This window comes from Excalfactoria chinensis, chromosome 5 (genome assembly GCF_039878825.1).
Source record: "Excalfactoria chinensis isolate bCotChi1 chromosome 5, bCotChi1.hap2, whole genome shotgun sequence".
Lineage (NCBI taxonomy): Eukaryota > Metazoa > Chordata > Aves > Galliformes > Phasianidae > Excalfactoria > Excalfactoria chinensis.
The window spans coordinates 45,440,377-45,464,378 of NC_092829.1; the positions used below are offsets into that span (position 1 = coordinate 45,440,377).

Consider the following 24,002-nt stretch of genomic DNA (forward strand, 5'->3'; position numbering starts at 1 on the left):
CACTTCAGTTGAATGTGCAAGTTTGTTTCAGTTTTCCTTAAACCAAGTGCTGGTTTGACCTTGGGAACCTTCTAGTGTCAGTCCATGTGCGCATATACAATTATACGTTATTGCTCATCATACTGTTTTACTGTGGATAGAGGAACACACTCTCTGACTCCCCAGGCTGTGTTGACATTCACTATCCTTCATTCACACCACTTCATATAAGTTAAAGAAAGTGATTTAGCAATGTTTGTACCAATTTACATATTCCAGATTCAAACTGGTTGCTAATCAGGTTACCTCTGAAGTACAAATCAGATCTTTATCAGCTTAAAGGTATTTGGTAAGTGTCAAAACCACTTGGTAAAACTCTGTGGTTTCTGGTGAGGTTTCTATTTACATCCTTTCTCATTATCTCCACAGCTACATCTGTTTGCCTACAGTGCCTTCACGAAAAGCATTTGTAATGTTAGCTGGGGCCAGTGCAGGGGCTGAGGATGATGGTGCTCATGGGAAGGAAGAGAGTAACACCTGTGGGACCAGCACCCCTTGGGCACCAGAGACCCCAGCCTCCTGTGGACCTCATTAAAGCAGCTCTGCAAGCCAGGATACTCAGCCACACATGATGTCTTGAGTCTTTTATCAGACAAAGCTCTCCTAGAATATGATCCACATGCCCAGAACCCTTTCTCAGATTGGGCACCACCCCATGCCACCTCACAGCCCATCAGCACAGCAGGGCAAGTGGACTCTATGGGAGCCTGCCCTTCCTGGCCATATTGCCCATGCCCACATCTGTGCTGATTCCCAGTCCCGTTGCATCTGCTATCCATCTCCTGTCTCACAGCCTGGTAAGACCAAACAGGTCTCCAGATGGGCATCCTCCACTGTGAGGGCCACACTTGGCTGAGCTTGCACACCCACTCCTCTTCCCTCCCTCCCCTCACCTCCATATTACCTGTGGGGTGCAGCTCCCCGTCACCCTCCTCCCGTTCCTGATCCTGCTCCAATACCTGGCACAGAGCACCCAGTGCTGCTGCAGGCAGGAGCTGGCTCACAGCAAGTTACACATTAACTGAGACACTTGAGCTGGCATCTTGCCCATGCTCTGTCCCCTGACTAGTACTTCTTTCAGATAATGGCTCTAATGCCAGCATGCCATGTACTGTTACACCAGGGCAATGACCTGGAGCTGCCCACAGAGCTAGCTCCAGGAATGGCACTGCCCGTGTAGGTACACAGGTGCGGCCCACATCAAGTCACAAGGAAGCACAGCCATAACATCAACTGCAGTTCATTGCAGCTTTGCCACAGCCCTGAGGAAAATGACCTTGGTTGCACTTTTCCTTATTTCTGGCATTCCTGTGGCAAACCAGGTGACTGACACTGCCTGTCCCCAGTGACACTGTCTGTGCCTGGCCTCCTCCTCCCAGCCTGCAAAGGGCTTTGACACCTTTAACTCTGGTTTTGCCATCTCACCTCAAACTCTTACTTAATTTTCTGCTCCCCATTGATCTCTTTGTCACATTACCTCTGGTTGCCCTTCAGTTCTCTGTCTTCTTCTCTGTTTTTTGTCTTCCCCTGATTTTTTTGTTATGTTAATACCAATGCACATGGACTACCTGCTATACTCTGGCCAGGGCAGGTTTATTTTCTTACTGCCCCAACCACTACTTAACTATGGTTTTCATCTTCTGCATGAAGTCCAAGTCCTTTTCTAGGTGATCACAGACCGCCTCACTCACCCATGCTTTATTTCTTCCTATACACCTCACCTCTCTCACTCCTGACCACCTTCTTTCCAAATGTACCAGAGGGAACTGAACCAGCTTACACCCAGACACAGAGGTGAAAAGTTCAGCGCACGCTTCAATCTGAAAAGCAAGGTGTTCCCGACGCAGTCTGTAATGGGAGCAGAATTGGGCCATCAAGGGTTTGTTTATCACCCAGAAGTATTAAAAAAAAAAAAGCACACAAAAAAAACCCAGGTCCTTTGTGCCTGCTGATATGTTATCAGATGTGATTCACAGGGTCATATCTGTTTTGGCAATCACAGCAGGAGCAGTTGAGCACAGCGCTTTTTAACAAGCTTGGGATGATCAAGGAAGAGCACTTATGAATTTATGGGACTATCTAAGTTACAGCTATGACAGCCTCATGCCATGCAAAGAAGCTGTGCTTCTAAAGAATAATCAAAGCAAGGTATCTTTTAGAAAGTAAAATATCTATGTAGATGGTCATCTCCACCTCTTGTGTTAAACAACAGTTGTATTTTAAAGAACTCAAATACAGAAATACTGCTGAAGCCAGACCTATAGACTGAAACATAAGAAATTTCACAGAGATAAATTCAAAGTCTTTGATCTCAAAGATCAGAAACTTTGCATCTTTTTCAAAAGCTTATTCTAAAAATATTAGTCACATAAGAGATAGGTGCTTACTTGAATTCTTGTTTATTCTTTTTATTTTAAAATAAACACTAAAATTTCAGCTATAGAACATGCACAGCCATATAATACCATTTTACTTCACATTCTGTCAGATAGCTCCTGAAGGGGATGTTTTAGATTAATGGCTAATAAGTAACAAAGAATGTTAATTCATGCATTTTGTAAGACTGCCCCTTAGGTTGCACCAAACTAAAGCTTCTTCAGTAAATTTTATGGCTTTGGAATACATCTTAGTCCAAAACATGGACAACAAGAGAAAAATGCAATTACAACAGTTAATGTGTTGAATATCAATCAAAATAGCTTCAGAGGTTAAAAATAAAGGCATTCCATTTCTGTCTGGGGCTTTTACAATTTATACAACCAAATAAAAACCACTACAGCTATGATCACACTGGAAATCTGACTGTAAGCATCATGCTTCTAAACATGGTCCCTCATATGCATACTTATGTAACCTTAGTAGATTAATTATCATTATGATTATATTATGTCTTCTTATGACCCTGCAAACTTCAGCCTACTCATAGTCACATGCAAGTAGCAAAACTGAGACCAAAAAATATAAGATCTGTTTAAGTATTTTGTGAATAAAGGCTGAAAACAAATCAACAAATGGGCATCTTGACCAGACTCTCCTGGTTCTTACTGCTTTCAAGTCAGATAAGTACAAATGAGTGACCTTGCTGAACAGCGGTAAGCTACACTATTAGTTTAAAACTCATTACTTAAATTACTCTTATTCTTCTGCAAAGCAATCTCAGAAGATAAAGATATCAGTACAGTCACTAAGTGAACCGCAGTAAATTTTAGATGAATACTCACAAAAATATCCTGCTGCAATTACCCTGTGACTCTTACAGAAAAGCTATCTATGCACAGGCAAGGAACATACATGCATTTAATGAGAAAGTTGTTCATGTGGGTTGCCCTAGGCATCCACCTCCAGAGACCCACAGCATCATGTCAGAAGTGTTCCTATTCTTTCCTTATAGCAACAGAAACTTCAGGTTCCTTTCCCAGACTTTTGGAAGAAGGCACAGTATAAATATGCATTTGCTCATGGTTTACACTCTCCAAAGTTAATTAAGAAGAAAAAAAATGGGAGCAAATATGCATCTGCTTGACAATTTATTCTGGTTCTATACATAGGATCATCAAACACACCATCCCTTGATTCTGCTGAAAGCCTCACTAGCTCTACAAATGTCTGCTGACCTCACAGGGACATGGCCAAGCACTGACCATACAAGCTGCTGCACCAACAGGATTGTCTTTGCATGTGACCACCCACAGAAGCATGCTTTGATGTTGGCAGGGTGATAAAGGATATATTGCTGATTAAAGGAGAATGGCATGAACTGAAAAATGTAAATAGATATCCAGACCTTAAGTGCTGTGTTCAGTTTTGGGCCCCTCATTACAAGAAGAGCATCAAGGCCCTGGGGCATGTCCAGAGAAGAGCAATGAAGTTGTGAAGGGTCTGGAGTACAGGTCTGATGGGGAGCAGCTAAGGTACCTGGGGTTGAACAGGAGAAGAGAAGAGGAGGCTCAGGGGAGACCTTATCACTCCTACACTGACCTGGAGGAAGGTTCTAGCAACCTAGGGTGTCCACCTCTTCTCCCAGGTAACTGTGATAGAACAAAAGGAAATGGCCTCAAGTTGGTTCAGGCTGGATATTAGGAAGAACTTCATCTCAGAAAGAGCAGTGATGTTCTGGAATGGGCTGCTCGCAGGGGTTGGTGGAGTCACTGTCCTAAGAGATGTTCAAAAAGAAGGTAGATATCACACACATAGATGTAATATGGAGCAGTTGAAGGCATGGTTTAGCAGTCAGACTGGATGATCTTAGCAGCCTTTCCAACCTTAATGATTCTATGCAGACCCAGCATGGCTTCCTTATAAGCTGTGCTGAAGGATCAAGAAAAAGCACAGCCACAGTTCCACAGAGTACATTCACAGAGCAGTCGTGTGTATGTGTGTATATATGTACGTGTGTGTGTGTGACCATGTCTATTCATCCATAAATATATCTTTGCTAACTATCAATATCCATTCAGTTTTGAGAAAGTTCACTGATACACAATTTATTTCAAAACAGTGATTCTAAGGGAACATCCTCGCAGTTCTTCCATCAAACAGAACAACGAAAACAGTTAACATTAATTTATAAACTATAGAAACTCTAAAGAAAAAAAGCTACCATAGAAGGCAGTTTAGAAACATACAGCTTCAGGTTATTTCTGCAACTTTCCCATCTGTTTTCTGTAACTAAGATCTACTTATATGTTAACTGAAATAATAAGAAGGATTTTGTTTTTCTTTTTAAGTAAGTAAACATCCACAACAATTTTGGCAATAAAATGAAGTGCAACAAAGAATAGCTTGTGGTACAAGTTTTCCTTTTTTTCACTGCTAAGGAGATTACAAGGTTATAATTCGTAAAGTAAGCATATTCCTGATAATTAAATTACGGATATGAGCTGCATAAGCAAATAACAATCACAAGAGAGAGGGATGCTGAGTTTCACACATAATTTGTTTCTGGCTACTTAGCAGGGCTAAGACAGACATTTACTAAGCAAAGAGCAAATATTCACTATTTAGCTCACCTACCCAGATAACACCCATACATTTATATTAGCAAAAGTGGCTCCTCTGGGGCAGTTGGTTGTTTGTTGTGAAAAACTTTTCACTGAGATGGCTTTTAAGGAGCATTTGCTGCTAGGTTAAAAATGTACTCACACAAATGAAGTAACAACTGTATGGTATCACACTTCATACTTGTATATACCTCATGCTGCAGCTCTGATTCAGGTCTACTAAAGCAACTAGGAAATCTCCAAAGAAATACAGAACATCATGAGTTGAAAGAGACCCACAAGGACCACCAAATACAGCTCCCAAGCCCACCCCAAATCCATCCCCCTACCTTAGGCTACAGCTTCATCCTTCATTGCACATCCTGCGCTCCATTCCTGTCACTGCAGTCTGCACAGGGAGGTGACATCCACAGCCATCCGGACTTGCAGCAAGACATACATGGAGACAACTCCACTTAAATGAACTGAGCCAAGCCAAGGATTTTGAGGTAGCTGTGATGGCTGGGCCAGTCCTAACAAGGCCCAGCTGTGCTAATGAAGTAATGATCCCCAGTCACTGTGGGTCTGAGGCTGCTCAGGCACAGCTGTGCCCAAAAATTCAATGGCAAGAAGCCAACCCTTGTGACAAACAAGCTATACACTCCAAAGGAACAGGGGAACTTCCTTCTAGGTTTAGCCCACACCACACTCATGCTTTAGCTTAAAATTTGCAACTTCAGAGGAGTCTAGTATGAGGCAGGCATTAATGCTGTGTTGCTAAATGTCAGCTCAGAAAAAGGAGCAGCCAAAACAAAGCAGAAGGAATGCTGTATCATGGAACAGGCTGCAAACCAGCAGTGTACACTGAAAATAAAAGTGATTTCACTACAGTTCAGCAGGAATATGTTCCTGGGAAATAGAGGGAAAGACTGATGTGCGTGGATAGGATCTGCCTGCTTGAAAATGTGTCTTGCCTAGGACACAGTACTTTCTTTTGTCCATTAGAGCACTTCTCATATATTAGGGAGTAATACTGGACATTCCTTCATTTATTTGTTTATCAAAAACAGAAGCACTGGGTGGACATTTACATAGTTAAAGCATTGCTCAGATTGCATTTTTAAAATCAAACTGACCGCTTCAGAGAGAAGAACTGACAAATTGTTACTATATATTTTGCCAGTTCTTAAAGCTCTACAAATAATACTTTAATTTTTATAAGCATCCACCTGTTGTTTCTTCTTTCCATTTCCATCCTGACATACTCTTGGAGTTATAGCAAACTATTTGAAGGAAGGTAAACACCATGGTTCTGGACATGTGCAGTCCCTTACAGCTTGAAAGGAAAGTGGAGAAATCACAAATTTGGGAAGTCCTTGACCTCATTCTTTCCTAAATGGAAAAAATCTTATGTTTAACGTCGCAATCTCAAACATTAAAACATGCTTATTCATGAGGTAGGCAGCTGGCACTAGGAAGGTGACCAATTAAGCTCTCACTTGGCAAGTCAGTGCCAGCTCTCCAAATCTGACAGCATCTCCTGTGGCATTTTTGCCAAATCTGTCCAAAAGCAGCGATGTTAACTGTCATTTATGGGTAAAAGCACGCTTACCAGTTTTGAGCTGTAACACTAAAAAGTTTTTCACAAACCATAAATTGTTTTTTGAGTAATAATGGCTTTTTGAGGCTCATATGCACTGAAGCTGAACCTCTATGTAGAAGATCATTAAATACAGTTAAACAGTGCAATCAGTGAGACTCACGCCCAGCTGGCTCAGGTGGGGTGTCCCCTGTCTCACAAGGCACTTAGCACTGCAGCAAAGACCTTCCTGCACTGCTCAGAAGGTCTTGAGCTGTGCTCCCACCAGCAGATGCCCCCCAAGCCTGGCTGTCCCCACCTGACAATATGGCAAAGTGCAGTGACAGGTGGTGTGTTCTTTGAAGATGAATAAAGGAAAATGAATAAGCAGTCACCAAAGCAAGTCACAAGCTAACAACATACAATTTCAAGCTAACTCAGAGAAAAGAGTGGCATTTGTAAGCAGTGTGCATCCTGCTGCTCTTTTGTAAAGCCAGCTGTGAAACTGGGCTGCAGTGCTTGTTTATAGCTAGGTGTGCAGGCTTCCAGATGTGTAAGTATAAAGCCTGCAGACATCAAAAGGGCTAGCAGTACAAAACATTACCTGAGCACCACCTTTATGTATTTCAAAGCAAAACCAGCTGAGTGTTCCCTGTAATCACTATTCTGTAACATCTCTTTAATGGATGGGGAACCAACCAGCACAGGATCTCTGTGTCAGTGAAATAAAGAGGATGCCCATCATTTCTTTCCTCCTGTGAGGCATTGCTCATGTCCCCAGCATCTCTCATGACCCAGCTGTTTGTATGGTGATTGAACAGGATTACACAGCAGCATGGAGTGGGAAGTGGCAGGCTGAGCAAAGCCATTGAGAGGTACGGTGGCCAAAATCTTTGGCCATGCACTGGAAGTGTTGGAAAAAGGTCAGCGTGCTGGCCTCGGGGTAAGGAGAAACATGAGCTGATAAACCTTTCACAAGTGCATCTGGTATTTTGTAATTGGGTTACTTTGCTTTCTAGAGCCTAAAGAAATCACCTCTTAGCTTGGGATGGTTGGATTTGCCGTGACAGTGACAAACGTGAATTTGTAAATTGCCCACAAACAGGTAATGACTTTCATGAATGAACTGTCAGTGAATTGCTCAGCTGGTTGCTCATACAAGCTTGTTGTGGTTTTATCCAGCGGGAGCTCAGCAACACAAAGCCTCTTGCTTACTCTCCCTGGGTGGGATGGGGCAGAGAACTGGAAAGGTGAAAGTGCAAGAACTTGAATGTTGGGATAAATACAGTTTGGTAGGCAAAGTTAAAGCTGCATGAATGAGCAAAACACGGAATTCATTCACTACTTCCTGTCAGCAGACCAATGTTTAGACAACCCCAGGAAAGTAGGAAAGTCCTTGGTTCCATAAGCACTGCTCTGCAATGACCGAAATATCAGTGTGCTATCAACACTGCTTTCATCAAAACTCCAAACTACAGCATCATACAAGCATCCACAAAGTAAATTATCCCAGCCAAAAACCATGACAAATCAGTAGCCAGCACTTCCTAACATGAATCTAGGATTGGCACTGGTACTCATTTCAAAGAGAAAAGCTCCAGAACTCGCACCTTTAAAATATTTGGCATTTCCTATTTTCCTGGGTGACTGGCCTCATAATTATATCCAGCCATTTCCGCCCCATGGGTAAGAAACACTGATATTTAAAATTAACTCAGTTTTGTGCTTCTAAAGCACTTGTGCTCAGCCATCCAGCTGTGGCATAGAACAAAGAAAGGACAGGTTTCCTGCAGGTGGAAGGCTCAAGGCCTGTATGAGTCACATCATTTAACAACAGAACCATCTAGGAAGTCTCTTGTCCTGTGGTCCTATGGATGAGAAGTTCATTTCAAAGTTAGCTCTTAATTGCTGTTTGGCACTTTAGAGTTTAAGTTCATTTTTTCAACTCTGGCTTTATTCATCCTTTCTACTTCTGGAAAACAAAACAAAACAAAGAAACAAACAAAACCCTCAGGACTGTAAGCCTCTTTAGAATGAAGAGACAGAGATCACCTTGTAAGCAGAGATTAGCACCCTAGAGGAGGCAGCTCGATATGAAAGTTCAGGTATAGAAACTCATGGAGGTTCAGCTCATGCTCTTCATTTTGTTAATTTAAGCTGGCAGGTGGAAACAGCCAATATGCCCTTCTCTCTGAGAATCAGCACCAAGAAACAATGTTATTTTTTTTTCTGCTGCTCTCATGGAGTCATGAAATTTCTAATAAATAATTAGTAATAAAACTACTGGTTGTGGGTTTTTTGTTTTCATTTAACTTAAATTTTTAGGGGCTGGAGGAACTGACTGATGATCATCTATAGCATAATACAAAATTCACACAAGCACAATCTGATTAAATTCTCAAGTCCAAAGCTCTGGGAGAGCTCTGGGAAAAAGAAATGTTTTGATCCACGCAAGCAGACGGTTGGTTCATTGGCTGACCCACAGGAGCCCATTTGAGGAAGATTGCAAACACTTTGGGCAAGGTGCATTTTATTAGGAAAAGGAAGCACTGAGGATTCAACATATGCAGAGGGAAAAAGTAAGAGCATTAACTGAATTTAATGTGGGCAAAAAAAATGGTGGTATGGAGAGAAGTTCTGTTTCAGAAAGGTCATTCATTTGCCTCTGCATTCCTTCATCACATTTACATGCTGCTCACTGTATTCATCAAAGGTCTTCTTTATTCTTTCTTGGCATGCATAGAACAATCGGTTTCATATACAATAACATAATTACTTAAACAAGACAAATGAGAAAAAAAAGCAGCAGCAATTTACTTCAGATATTAGCATTTAGCAGCTCTTGAGAAAACAGATTTTAAAGGATTTGTGCCATGTATTTAAAATGTAAGGGCAAGCACCACCTAACAGAGTACATGTTGCTGACAGACAGCGCTACGAGTGCCTCCCTCCCAGCCTGACTCCCCCAAAGCACATCTCTCCCTCTGGACCAGGACAGCTGCAGGGAGCCCTGAGCAGCTGCAGAACAAGAATGTTCCCATCATCTTCCCCAGCTTCCCCGTGACCAACTCCAGCTCATCCTGCAGCTTTCAGTGACACCAGAAGCTCTGCAGAGGCCAGGGAGACCCCCACACCCAACCTTGCCATTAAAGGCTGTTTCTGCTTTGGTCACCTCTCTGCTGCCCAAGCAGCACAAAGATCAGATGGAGCGAGGGGAAATTTTTGACTGAACATTTGTAAACTAACGCAACACTCTTGTTCAAATTTGCTGTGTCTGAAAAAAAAAAAGCATAGCTCACAAGGTGGGCCATTGTGTTTCTGGTTTATTTTGTACTATTCTCTGTGATCACACAGTAGTTATGATGTAATCACAACCAGTAAATGTCATAGTAGGGCAATGACTCGTTTAAAGCTCTAATGATTAAGAAAAAGACAGATACTGGTGCTATTACGGTCCTTATCAGTGTTGTGTCATAGACATAACTATATCAATTGTCTCAGTTAAAGAGTTGATTCTGGGGCCAAGAGTCAAAGCTTGAACTTTTGTGACCATACTGCACTTCCCCCTACAGGGGTTTATTCTGCTTGATGTTCCAATACCTCTCTGTGAGAGTAGATGGAGGATGTCTGCTTGTGTTTTTCCAGAGCAGACCACTGTCTACCGGTCCACCCTGACTAGCAGACAGCCTTAGCAGCACCAGTAAATGCTCACAAATAGTACATGGGGGGTTGTTTGTGGCTGTTATATTCACACTGATACACACACTGTCATAGAAAGATCTAGATCACTTCCTAATTGCAACGCATTTCATACTGGATGGCAAATGAAAGGCTTAAGCCCCAGTGGGATCGTATGTGTCTGACCCACAAATAATTGTTTGACATCAGAAGGTTTATTATCTCCTAGCAGGAATGAGAAGCATATTCCTTAATAGGTTCCCTACCCTGGGCAGTGCAAGCCTTCCTTTGAAGAGTGTCTCTATGGTAATTGATGTTAATGAGCAGCAAGCCATGGAGAAACACTGGGTCACCAGGTAGGAAGCCCCCCAAGAGATAATCTAATTACTCTCCAAAACAAATTACTTTCAACCAAAACAAATTACTTTCAATCACTCTGCAACAGATAAGATCAGTGGAGAGAGCTCAAAGCCGATGACAGCTGGAGACCGAGGCTTCACGAGTTTATGGATTGATCGCTTGTCTCTTTGGTCCATTTTGTTGAATGACAATGGAGTGACAGAAAACTGGAGCCAAGAACTGAGCTCCCTTTCATTTCATTCAGATGAATGCAGAGGACCTGCCAAGTCAGTGCTATTTTGCTGCTTGGCTCATTGATCTAAAGTTGGAAAAGCAGTAGCCGTGCACGTTCACATTATGTAATATGAGTAAAACTCTCTAGGAATAAATATACAGACAGGGAGATGATAAAATCCACTCACTGCCTCTGCATTGTTATGCTAGGAAGCAAAACACTGCATGGTTGCTAATTTGTGAGTGCGCATAAAAAGTGAGGTAAAAGGAGACCTCATTCTTAGGAGGAATTTGAAGGCCAAAACCATAAACATTAATTGCACCTCTAATGGCATACTATCAATTGTTACCAAAAATCTGACTTAGTTCCTATTGAAGTAATTTTTTTTTTTTGTGGTTGCTTTTTTTTGTTTGTTTGTTTGCTTGTGTTTTTTGTTACATGGAAGGCAGAATTGGGCCTCAGTTCCTTTTCTTAACACAATATTAACAATGTTGTTCTGAACATGAACCGATTAATCAGTACTATAGGATGAAATCAGACTGAAATACAAGCCACCCATGAGTAACCACTGCATTAACCAAACAGTAAGACCTGTTTCAGTGCAAAGTAGTAAACAGATATGATAAGTGAGAAATCTTACCATCTCCTAATGAGAGTACAGAAGGAACTTGGGTAGCAAGGGTGTAAATTATCAGCAAAATGTTGTAGATGATAAATTCGTTGCTGGTTTACTTGGGAAATCAAGAGTTAACATGCCTCGCTAAAGGAAATGTAAGTTAGTGCATATGGTGAGTGATTAATCAGTGAGTTTTTTTTGCCATGGTTATTTGCTATGATGGTGCAAAGGATTCTCACCTTTACTGGTGTGTTTTAGTTAAAAACTAGATTGGGAGATGGCTGCCTTTTAAGAATGGGATACTAGTACTGACTTTGGACCCACAAATAGGAAGCATTGTTTAGGGTCCATTTATAGTTCTGCTGCTCATTATTTCTTTAGCATTGGCTAATTCCTTCTACAGCATTATGCAATCAATGCCACATCTGCCTAACTGAATTCAAGTTGAGCTGATGGCAGTATGTGACCTGTTAGTCAGGAGAATGTTTAAAGGGCAGTCATTGTCCAGCAGCAGCAGCTCTTCAGCAGAACCAGCCTAAGGTAACAGAGATCAGTAGCTGGTGTTTTACAGGCTTTATCTACTAGAGACCTCTGATAAAGAGCAATACACAGGTATCAGGGAGCCTGTGCCATTGAATGAAAACTTGGTGCCCCACACAGAGCTATGAGAGGGACTTCTGGAAGTCTTCTGAAAGAAATTAAGTTTTGAATTAGTTGGTGGGCCTATTCTTTAAATGCCCTTTGAAAAATGAGTGCCTGAATCAACACACCCATATTCAAGAATATGTAAACTGGAGGCCCAGTCCTTCCTCTGGGTAATGAGTGGGATGAAAGTCATACCTTTCTGTGAGTCAGCAGATTTAGACAAATTCATAGGAAGGAGGCACCACGATCACTTTTTCATCCTCAGCATTTGCTCAGATTTGTCCACTTCAAAAACTGAGGCAACCCTATCACAGAATGGTTTTCCTTATACCTCTAGCCATGAAAGAACCAGTGGCAATTTATCTCTCACTTTCACCAGTAATGCTTAAGGAACTATTTACATCAGGTCAAGGTAAGTAACATACACAACAGGCAGGTATTGGTGGATTTCATGTTCCGTTTAATATTTGCTGTGATACTTAGAGATAAATCCCTCATCTTAATGAAAGTATTGTGCTTCACTTTTTAACAGTATTTTGCTTCACTTTCTAGCAATGCTTCAGATTTTATCTCTACTGTAACATATTATGTGATGAATATGAACTACTTACGGAACCTGAATCCATTACCTACTAGTTTTCTCACCAGTCAGATGTGTAAAACTTAGGTAAACTTGACTTACTTTCTAAAGACCAGCCAGGCATTTTCCATGATGATTTGTTCTGCTTCTCTTACTTTCAAATGGGCTTTTAATTGGCCATTAAACTGGGAAATTATGGCTGATTAGGATCAATCCAAATGCAGTGTTTTGGATAGACTAGCTATTTGAATACCATTCTTTTAGATCCCCTGTTACTTCTGCTTTGTCAAATAAAGGTCAACTTTAGCTGCATTGGCAGGATGCTTCAGTAACCTTTACCCTTCAGTTCCTGACCCCAAATGTCCCTCAGCCATGTTTAGTGGTAGCAGTTCTGACTGGTTAAGAGGCTGAAATAAGCAACATCTGAGAAAATTACTTACCATAAACTCAGTTTCCAGATCCATGGCAAACCATGCAGCTACCCCACAACAGTGGAATTTAACCAGAAAATCCTTTCCTGTGATGTCTGAGTGGAACATCAGTTACTAATAGTCTTTATCCCTCCCCTCTCAAGCAATTCCACTTTTGAACATTCTACATGAGTACATCAACTACACTAAGAATTGAGTCTGGGTGTCCTAAGAAGAGAGAGACACCATCACACCTCAAAATATCCAAGGGAAGTAACCGTCTACTAAGCAGGTTTTGAAGGAGTTGCACAAGAGTTTTATTACTCCTTCTTAAGATATCCCTCCTTACTTCTAGACACAAAATATGGACTGAGTTGAAAGGAGGGCAACTGCTGATTTTTAACAGTCATAAAAGGTGCCATCAGGAAATCTTATACCTTTCTTAAAAATTTGCATTTGTTCAGAACTGGTTCAGGAAGGGCTTTGTCATTTCAGTAAGAATCATAATATCATAATATTCATTATCATACTTATCAAAAGTGATGACAGTGAATAAGCATTATACAGACCTCCCACCTATGCAATGAATTGAAACTTTGACACTATGTTCACTTGCATTCACTAATCATTTACAACTCTATGCTTATCTATACTTGTTGGTGACTAGCAATTACTAGGAATGATAAGCAGCAGAATTCAGTATGAAATAATGGGCAGCAAGAAAACTGGAACAGAGAAAACTTAGGAATCTTACAGAGCTCTGAGTAGAGAACAACAGTGATTTAACATTATTCTAGCAGAGAGAGAATGTGGGTGCCTTACTCAGCACCAGTTCAAATCTCTCACATCTTCCCTCAGAAAGCACAAGTGCAAGCCTAGCAAATAACCTGGCCTGCCAACAGCTGTGAGGAAATACAGCTTCCCTTTGGTAGATATGCTCGTGGATTTGTTCCACTGCTCTACAGCTCAGTTTGTGGGATCATCATCCTGGAACAGGAATGCTTCACTCAACAGATAAACACAACTAAACCTCTCTCATCCCCTCCATTTGTTACTTCTTACTGCCAAAATATGATCAACTAACAGTCCCTGATACAGTGTCCTTGTTAACAAAGACAATGATTTTTCACCTCCTGTGAAATGAATTTGCACCTACATGGGACATTTTTATCCTCAGTATAACTCATCAAAGTTGCTTTGCAGTCAAATTTGGCTATTGTGCCCATAGTGGGCTCATTGCTGAATCCCTTGCACATCCCAGTTTCCTACTGTGCCCTTTAGAACTGATTTCATGGCTAATAGCATTGAACAGGACTGAATAAGATCACCTGATTAATTTCAGCTCTGTGGGCTTTAGTATGTATTTGAGCAGGACCACAGATCTGACCATGTACAATTCATACCCTTATGATTTTGAAGCATCACTTTGGGAGCAAATCTGTTTCCTTCATTATTTTTTGTAGTGCCTACTACCTACTTCTGCAGTGAATCTCAGCCTCCATGAAGAGACTAGATTATATTTGCCTTGGGTGTTGAAATATTTCAATTAAATTAGATGTTTATGCACCTCAACTTTTCCAACTTTCATTGATTTAGTGGAAATCATGTGCTGTAGAATACCTAGAAAATCAATTAGGTTTTAATAAGTTGCAAAATTCCAAAGGATTCTGTAGTGCTTGGAAAAGATGGGTGGCTCGAGTACATTTGAAGCATGAAATAACTGCTTGCAGTGGGGAAAAAATTGCTCCTGGGCCATTTGAAACTGATGGGACTTTGGTAAGCTTTAGACTAGACTTAATCAGAAGACATAAATTGATCATGGAAGCTTCAAGTAAATTCCAAGCTAAGTACTGCTCTCAGTAGCACACAGACTGATAGCAATAGTAAAGAAAACATTCGATGGCAGAACAGCGAGAGATATTTGAAATTAATTGTCCATCTGCATTCATTAGAAAGAACCAGCAACAGTGTGTTTGCCTACTGCTGACAGTAGCAAGAACCTCTCCTGTACAGTGAGCACCTCGGCAGAGCAGTTTTAGAATAGAGACCCTCCAGAAGTGGATTCAGTATTCAATGCATTTGGCTCCTACTAACTCACCGAGGCCTGCTATACCCATGGTATGGGGAGAACCCTTGCTTGACAGGCATGCTGACGGTGGGTGTACACAGTGGGTGTGGAATGTTAATTCTGCTCTCATCCACAGTCCATGGGGAAATACTGTCATCTCTCTGCCTCTTGGGTTGCAGAAGCAGCTGGGAAGCAGAGAGGCCCTTGACATGTGGTGAAGTAACCTCTCCTTCTTAGGCAGGTTTTTAACTTGTGCTGCACTCATAAGGCTCTTTATAGAACAGCCCTGTGCTCAAACGCCTGCATGTCACAGTGTGCTGTGTCCACTCCTGCAATCCCAACCAGAGCCAGGGGAAAGCACCTGGCTATGATGTCTGCTCTCTGTGCTGGGTCAGGTGAAGTCTGTCTGCTTGCTGTCATTGCGGGGTGGCATATAGGGTCTGCGGCAAAGCTCATAAGCAAAGGGATGAGCTTGGAAATCTCCAGCTCTCTCTGGAGTTCTCTCAGCCACTGCTGTTCTTCTGCTCCTGACTTCAGACAAGTAATACCAAATCACATTCATGTGATGCTTCTTCCTAAATCTATGGTATCTAAAGATACATCAAAGGAAGTAAAACACTTTAAAATTCCCATACCATTTTCCTTTTCTTCAAAGACTTATCCATACACATCCTGGGGCATGTCCAGAGAAGGCAACAAAACTAAAGGGTCTGGAGATCAAGGGAGAAGTTGAGGGGGCTGATACTGTTTAGCCTGGAGAAGGCTCGGGGACACCTGATCACTCTCTACATCTGCCTGAATGGAGGCTGTGGTGAGGTAGAGTGATTACCTCAGTAGTGGCTTCATGCCCTATTTCTGATCATCATGTAGTAACCATTCTTCAGTTCTTCAATTTATCTCACTTAGTCCCAGTGACATTACAGCCTACTAAGGCACAAACACTCTTATACTTCTGGCATGCTCCAGGATCGCTGGATGTTTAACTTTTAAAACATAGCAGTCATGATCTTCCAAACCTTATTTGGTTCAGCTTTAGAATCACAAAAGCTGAAGGTTTTGTTCTGCAGAAATTACATAGGCCCACTGAAAAGTGCAGTGGAAATAAATGATTAATTACAACAGGTGAAAATGCTTTTGCAGTTGAGTAGTATTTAGTCAGGAGGTATTTTTATTCTGCAAGACTTTCCTCCTTTATTTTTTCTTATCCCCTGAAAAGCAAAAGTCCCACACCACCAGAATCCATTACCAGTGCTCAGGGAGCAGGCCCAGCACTGGAAGCGATGGTGTAATTTGCCATGTTATGTCTCTGCAAATATATCTTCAGCAACTTGCAAAGATGCATCTTTCTTCTGAACTTTGGTAAAAAGATGCCAATAAATGATAACGTTCAGTGATTTATATTGGAACTGATATGAAAGTCACATTACAACAGTAGAGGTTGAAAAGTGAGATTCATTAGCTCTAGCTAAAAATAAAACACTAAATCTGGGCTAATCACTGAGGGTTTTTTTTTTCCAATGCCAATAAAGAAATAAGCACTTCCAGAGATTGTTTAACCCATATCTCTTAAACAGCTGTTTGGAGATAGGTTGGTGCTACCAAGCCCAGATAAGCGCAAGGAGGCATTCACCTCAGTCAGTGATTACAGAAGAACTTGGACAAATGGATTAGATGGAAAGATTGCTATATCAAGAAAAGGCAATTCCTAAAAACAAATGAGCTGAGTGTTTCATTTCATTTGATCTGATATGAAATTTTAATCTCCCTTACTGCCTCCATTTTTGATCCTCACTAAGGAATAATAACACCGTCAAAATGAATTAATATGTTGCAAGCATCAGTTCTTTCTGCTTGAAAGGAGTTCGACTTTTTGATGAAGAAAACACTGTACATTATGATGAATATGATTAGCACTACAATACTGTAGCATTAGCAGTACTGCAGCATCAGTACTCATCAAATAGCTTCTGTTCAGTGAGATGCACAACAAAATGGGCCAAAGCACCTCACAGATGCCTTTCAGCCCAAACTCTGCGTGCGCTGGGTGCTCAGTGCCTCAAAGAATGCTCAGCAGCCAGGGTGAGTTACATGCACAACTGCAGTGGGGCCCAGGGTTGCAAGCAACAAGCTGCCTTGTAACAGCCATGTCGCAACAGCACAGAACTATGCAGAGGGAAAAAAAACAGGGTCTCGGGCTTCTTTATATTATTTACTGGTTCTATGATATTGTGGATGTGTGCGATGTTTGCAAGGACAGAATTTCTCAAGTCAATCCATGACTTAGATGGTGCAGCAGGAGGAACCTGGAAGTGAGACGGCCCTCATTTTCATTAATGACTCATCAGCCATGTGAGAAAACTGTGCTTCTTTGGCGTGACTCAACTCTCTTGCTGCAGGGAGCAGGTGTTGCAAGGCCCTGATCATCTAGGCACTGATTAATCAGTGTGACAAACCTCAGTGCCACAGGGTGCACACGGTTAGGATGTATAGAAGTCCATCCATACAAGAGTGGGTTATCAACCCATAAAGCTCTATACTGTCACATGGCCTTGTCTATTTGCTCAGCCTCACCGAGCTTGGGTTGCTAAAAAAGGAGAGATGTTTGCAGGAGTGCACACAGGATGGAGATGAAAGTGTACAGATAGAAAGACAAAAAAATAATCAGGCAAAGAAATTTGAAAGGATTTCTTTCTTTGCTCACTTGCTTCTGAAATTCTGCTAGGGGTATGGGGTTATGTTCTGTTCCATTGATAGTTCTTGTGTCCTATGGAAGAGGAATTTTCTTTTTATTTAATGAAATCCCACTGGTGCTTCTTTTCTCTCTCAGGAATATGAGAGAATTCCTATAATGCTCAGTTAGGATGGATAACAGGAAAATCAGCAGCAATCCCCTGAAGTGCCCTAAAAAATATAAACACAGGTGTGCACTGCCCTCCCACTTGCCTGGTGCATTCACTGGGTGAACCCCAGCATGGTAAAAGCCGTCAGCACACAAACCTACTTGATACCCATATCGGGCCTCTGCTCGGTTTCGCTACACACACACTTTTTGTTTGTTTGTTTGTTTGTTTGTTTGCCGATTTCTCTGCGCGAATATGAAGATGGGCAGGAGACCCCAGTAGCGGATCCCCGACGGAGAGGTCAGCCCGCACCCAGGCACCCGGCTCCATCTAGCGGCACGGCCAGGGATGGCCGGGTGGCAACGCAGCCCGGGAGCGGCGCCGGTCCGTCCCTAGGCGCCGTGCCATGCCGTGCCGTGCCGTGCCATGCCGTGCCGGGACGCGTCAAGATCTGACGAGCCAGCGCGTGCCGGGCCGGGCCGTCGCTCCGGTGCCGGGCAATGGCCTCTTTCCCCGTGCTCACGTCGCGGCGGCGCGGCGCCAGCTAGGAGAGAACCGGGTGGCGGCCGCGGAACCCCGGAGCCGCCAAGCTAAAGTGTGGCGGAGACCTGCCCTGACCACGGCCCTTTTCTCTGGACGGGTTACACGAGTGTCCCCGCTAGCTTAGTTCTGAAATGGGAATATAGGGTGGGCAAGCGCTAGAGCCGGGCCGGCAGAGTGATGTTCCCCGAGTGGGTGAGCTGCTCCCTCACCTCTACGTGACCTCTGGTGCCTTTTGGGTCACGCACCCCTGGTCCTTTTCCCCGTGCTTCGTGCTCGCATCGGGGCTACAGGACTCGACCCTATCCGACCCATGCCCGCCCCGTCCCGCCCCGTCCCGTGCAGCTCTGTTCGCAGGGGCTCGGCGCGGATGAGCTTCGATGGGAAAGCTCGGAGATGCGATGGGGAGGGAGCGACTCCTCCAGGGTGTCCCCTGCGACATGATGTCATCTGATCAATATTTTCGGGGGGAGTGACCGACCCGACCAATTCCCGCTATGAAACGGGCTCTATATTGGAGCTTGATGCCATCGAATCGATCGGGCTGATAACGGAGGCCTATAAAAAGCCGGGGGGCCGGCTCGACCCGTGTTACATCCCTCCCGCGACACCGCAGGCCGCACAGAGCGCCCAACCCCGTACCGCACCGCCCCTGCATCGCCCGCGGCAACGCCGCCGCCCGACTCAAGCCCGAGTCTGAACCCGAGGCCGCCGCGGATGGGGCTTCGCCCCGCCGCCCCCGGCGCTGCCCTGGCGCTGCTGGGGATCGTCGCCGCCGCCGCCAGGTCCCTGCCGCTGCCCGACGCGGGCCCGCACGTCAATTACGGCTGGGGGGAACCCATCCGGCTGCGGCACCTCTACACCGCCAGCAAGCACGGGCTCTTCAGCTGCTTCCTGCGCATCGGCGGCGACGGCCGGGTGGACGCTGTCGGTAGCCAGAGCCCGCAAAGTGAGTGCCGGGCTCTAAGGGACGGGACGGGACGGACGGGCGGGAGGGCGGGCGGCGGCGCGGAGCTGACGGCGCGTTCCCTCTCCCCGCAGGTCTGTTGGAGATCCGCGCCGTGGCGGTGCGAACCGTGGCCATCAAGGGCGTGCGGAGCTCCCGCTACCTCTGCATGGACGAGGCGGGGCGGCTGCATGGGCAGGTGAGCCCCCGGCCGAGAATGGCAGAGCAAGGGGGGAGGGGGAGGGAGATTTTGTTGGCGCCGCGGAGAGTTAACGGGACTTTGGGGTGTCCCCTCCTTTTCGCCGTGGGTCGGTGGTTCTTGGCACTGACACTGCCCGGGAAGCCGCAGGGATTGTTAGAGGGCAGCAGCAAAGGGACATCGTCCTGAACGTACAGTGCCTATTTCATGTGGAAAATGCAGTATCGTCCAGAAGTGAGTTTGTTTAGAAAGTATTCTCGTTTGGTGGCTGCCCCAGAAACAGATAAAGGTGGGGCACTGGATCTGAATAGTTTCTTGCTGTTCAGCTCAGATACTCCAGGGAAAAAAAAATAGAGAATTGCTTCCTTTGGAAAGGAGATGCGCTCAGGTCACTGCCACTCAAACAAGCCCCAGAGACACAGGGGTACCATCTCTTAGGTAGTACCAAACAAAAGGGGCGTCAGGATAGCTCAGCCCTGCTGTCTCACTCCAACCTGAGATACAGCACACCTGTGGCTCAGTGACCTGCTGGCACCACGCCGCTGGCTCGCGCTTTTCGCCCAGCAATGTCAGCATATCCTGTAGACATTATCAGCGATGTAAACTTGGCTTTGTAAACCCAGAGATAAGCTGCCAGCTCCAGAATTTGAAGGTTCAGAGTAAGGTTTTGTCTAAGCTCTCTGCAGGAGCCTGGGTTGCGTGGGGTGACAGCTTTTTATTGTGTAAAGGCACAGCTCCATTCTGCTTTGATAGCTGCGGCAAACTTTGTGCTGATTGCAGTAGGGCAAGGACTTGGCCCACTGTCAAAACTTCCAGTATGTTCAGTCAGACTAAGATGGGTGTAGGAAGGTTATTGACTGAGCATACAACATAAGATCGAGTTTTTCTTTCTCGGTTTCCTTGCTTTTCTGAGCTACAATCGGGCGATCGATGCAGTGATAACATGCATAGGCTATAACGGTGTGGTAGGTCAATTATTAGCTTAAGGTTTTAATGTATATCCAAAGGAAAATGAGCAGTGAAAACAAAACAAGTCCAGATCCTGCTCCTATTGGAGCTGCTGTCATCAAGGTATTATAAAGCAGCTAACGTAATTCTGTAAGCTAATGAGTACCCCTTGAGTGGGTTTGTTGGTGTATAGTATTCTTCACAGGTTGTTAGCTTTTCTTCTGAAAACACAATGGCACGTGGCCATACCATTATACCTTAATGTCATGGACTAATTCTGTTTGCCTGATTTCAGAAAATAGCTTTGTTGAATTTGGTAACAGTATTCACAGAAGTGAAGGGAGTAAAAGTTGACATATGGAGAGAAGTCTTCTCTTTTGAGACACAGCCCTGTCTCTTATAGCTACCCTTCTCTAGGGTTGTACTTGGAAGGAAGAAATCAATGGCTTTTGGCATATACCGTCTATACTCTTCCGATACCCAATAATTGAGATTGTGCCTGCGTGAGACTGACGGCAAGAAGCCAGGTCATTCTCTACACCCACTGTCATCTCTCTGTTATCAGCCCTGGCCAAGAGCATCCCTTAGCCCAGAGATCAGCAGTGGAAGAAGAAAGGCAGATGCGATGTGTGGGGCCCAAATTCAGCCCTCCTGTAATGTGTCCCTTCTTAACATGGGCCACAGGGATGGCTGGGGTTGATTCTGAGCATACAGTGCGCTGTATAGCCAGCCCTCAGAATTTCTGTAGTTTAGCAGAAATGGTGTAACTGTTTAATATAGTGACATACTGTATGTTTCTCTTACGGAAAAAAATGATCTGGAAATGGCTAAAGTGCATCCAGAATGTATTAAAAAAGTACTGTTTTTAGAGACAATCCCACTGAAGTGAGCAGGGAGCAATCTGGTGGAGGCATGGGGGTGCCATCAACAACCAGTGTGGTCTGTCTCATGCGCTTGCTCAAGAAACCTTCTGATTTCATCATCCTCTGAAGGGAGGCTGTCTGCTCATAGCAATAGGGACAGCTGACAAGTCGGCCACATGCTGGTATTTTTCTGAGATATATACTGTGTGTGGAAGGTAAAATACTACATAATTTATTTGGGGGGAAAAAAAATCCCCCCCCCCCTTTTTTTTTTTTGATTACCTGATTAGTTTAAAGAGGGCTTTTAATCGATACTCATATGCATGTACTTAATTGTACTCCATATTCTTGATGGCACATGAGAAAAGACTGAAAAGTAGCAAATACAATCTATATTAAGCTAGGCAGAGCATTCACTTATCACTGAAGGCTGAGGCACTGTCAGCAATCGTCTTTTGCTGACCAGGAGTTCAATCACCTGCAGTGACTGAGCCTGAAATAACACCAGCGCTGTACCAAATGCAGTGCTCGTGGGAAGGTGAGCCTAGATCCTAACGGGAGGTCTCTGCAGTATGTCACAAAAGTACTTTTACAAATGCATACCTAAGCAAATATGCTCTTCTTCATGCAGTCTTAACTAAATGCAGTGAGTCTGGCGGGCATGTCTATAACTGGTTTTACTCCTTGCTGTTCAGCTCAGCTATTCCATCGAGGACTGTTCCTTTGAAGAGGAGATTCGTCCAGACGGCTACAACGTGTATAAATCAAAGAAATACGGAATATCAGTGTCTTTGAGCAGTGCCAAACAAAGACAACAATTCAAAGGAAAAGATTTTCTCCCACTGTCTCACTTCTTACCCATGATCAACACTGTGCCAGTGGAGGTGACAGACTTTGGTGAATACAGTGATTACAGCCAGGCTTTTGAGCCAGAGGTCTACTCGTCGCCTCTTGAAACGGACAGCATGGATCCCTTTGGGATCACTTCCAAACTGTCTCCAGTGAAGAGCCCCAGCTTTCAGAAATGACTCTGATTGCACACACGGTTTTAAAGAAATACCGCAGAATGTTGCAGGTTTTTAGCTTCTTGTGTAGTGATGTCTCAGACTTTTTTTTCATGTCTCAGGATGGAGACAGCCTTTCCCATACAATGTGTTGTACCCATAAGAGCTGAGTGCCCAGGTGCCATATTTTAAAGAATCACCTCTCCATAGTATACTTGGAAAAGAAAAATTAAACAAGAGCAGCTAAACAAAGTTCCTCCATTCAGAGTTCCTCCATTAGTGTGGTGATGATAAAATGCATAGTTTTCGTACATCAAATTCATTACCACATATGTTCACCTGTTGTTTCTGCTTTATATACATACAGGAAATCTTGCCGTTCACGGGGAAGTTCACAACCTTGTAGACAAACATTTGGAACAAAACACAATTAAGGAAGACTGAGCAAGTGTGGTTATGCGAACTAAAGTTAGTGCTGTTTCTTGAAAAGCTGCTGACAACCTTCTGGGAAAGCTTTCTGTTGAAAGCATACCACTGGAAAACAGTTCTGCTTACATATTGTGCTTCTTCTTCCCTCAGGAAAGAAGGGAAGAAAGGAAAATACTTCTTCCCTCCCCTGTTGCTAAGGGAAACCTTAGAAAACTGGTTGTTTATTTTAGAGGCTAATTTATGTTCACTAGGGGATCTGCATCATCCAGCATAGACTTGTCTTTAGTGCTAATGGGAATTCAGCATGTGGGTAGCAGTGTATACAGAACTAGCATTTGTGTTCGTCTGATAGGAATGAGCATTTCAAGTTAGAGTCCAGATATAGGTTCTGCTGTATATACTCATGTATGTTGTTAGCAAATAGAGAGAAAGTCTGAAAATGGATGATGTGTGGGCCACATCGGTTGCAAAGAACATTTCTGTGTTTTGCCTTTAACTGTCAGCAACTCTTTTTAAAAGTCCATCCAGGCTTGATTCTGCATCAGTTGAAACTGTGGAGATGCAATTCAGTGACTCAAACGCTGCAGAACTGAGCTGGCCATGCCGTGTTTCTTGCAGGAAGGGATCGTGTGGATCTCATGGCCAAAAAGCATATGTCTGATGTCTTCAGTTCTGTTCTCCCCTTGTGACAGTTTAACAAAGGAATAACCAAAGAAGACAAATGTAAGAGTTCAGGGATTCCACTCGTTTTCAAAGGCTTGCTTATAATAGAGATTTCTATACAAAAAGCTCTACTGGAAACACTGGTGTTCTTCTGACCTAGCACTTCATTGCCAATGCAATATTTATAATTAATTTATTAAATACATACCTCTGTTTATTTTGTTACTGTTATTTATGCTCAAGATTCTATTTATATACACTTGAAGGTGGCTTTTTTGGTTGTAACAAATTTTTGTGAAGTTTTGTAATCATTAAATTGTAAGAAACAATAGCTTTTTAAATTTCTGTTCATTATTGGTAGCGTAATACATTTGCAATAAAAAAATCATCTTCGGTACAGAG

The 24,002-nt window shown here is 43.5% G+C and overlaps 1 protein-coding gene across 1 annotated transcript; it reads left to right on the forward strand.

Annotated features, from left to right (window-relative positions):
• The first annotated feature begins 19,028 nt into the window (after positions 1-19,028).
• FGF19 (fibroblast growth factor 19) lies at positions 19,029-23,793 on the forward strand. Its single transcript, XM_072338689.1, has 3 exons — positions 19,029-19,497; positions 19,590-19,693; positions 22,200-23,793. Exons 1-3 carry the CDS (start codon positions 19,266-19,268, stop codon positions 22,530-22,532), a joined length of 669 nt encoding a protein of 222 aa, XP_072194790.1. The 5' UTR covers positions 19,029-19,265; the 3' UTR covers positions 22,533-23,793.
• Positions 23,794-24,002: the final 209 nt, after the last annotated feature.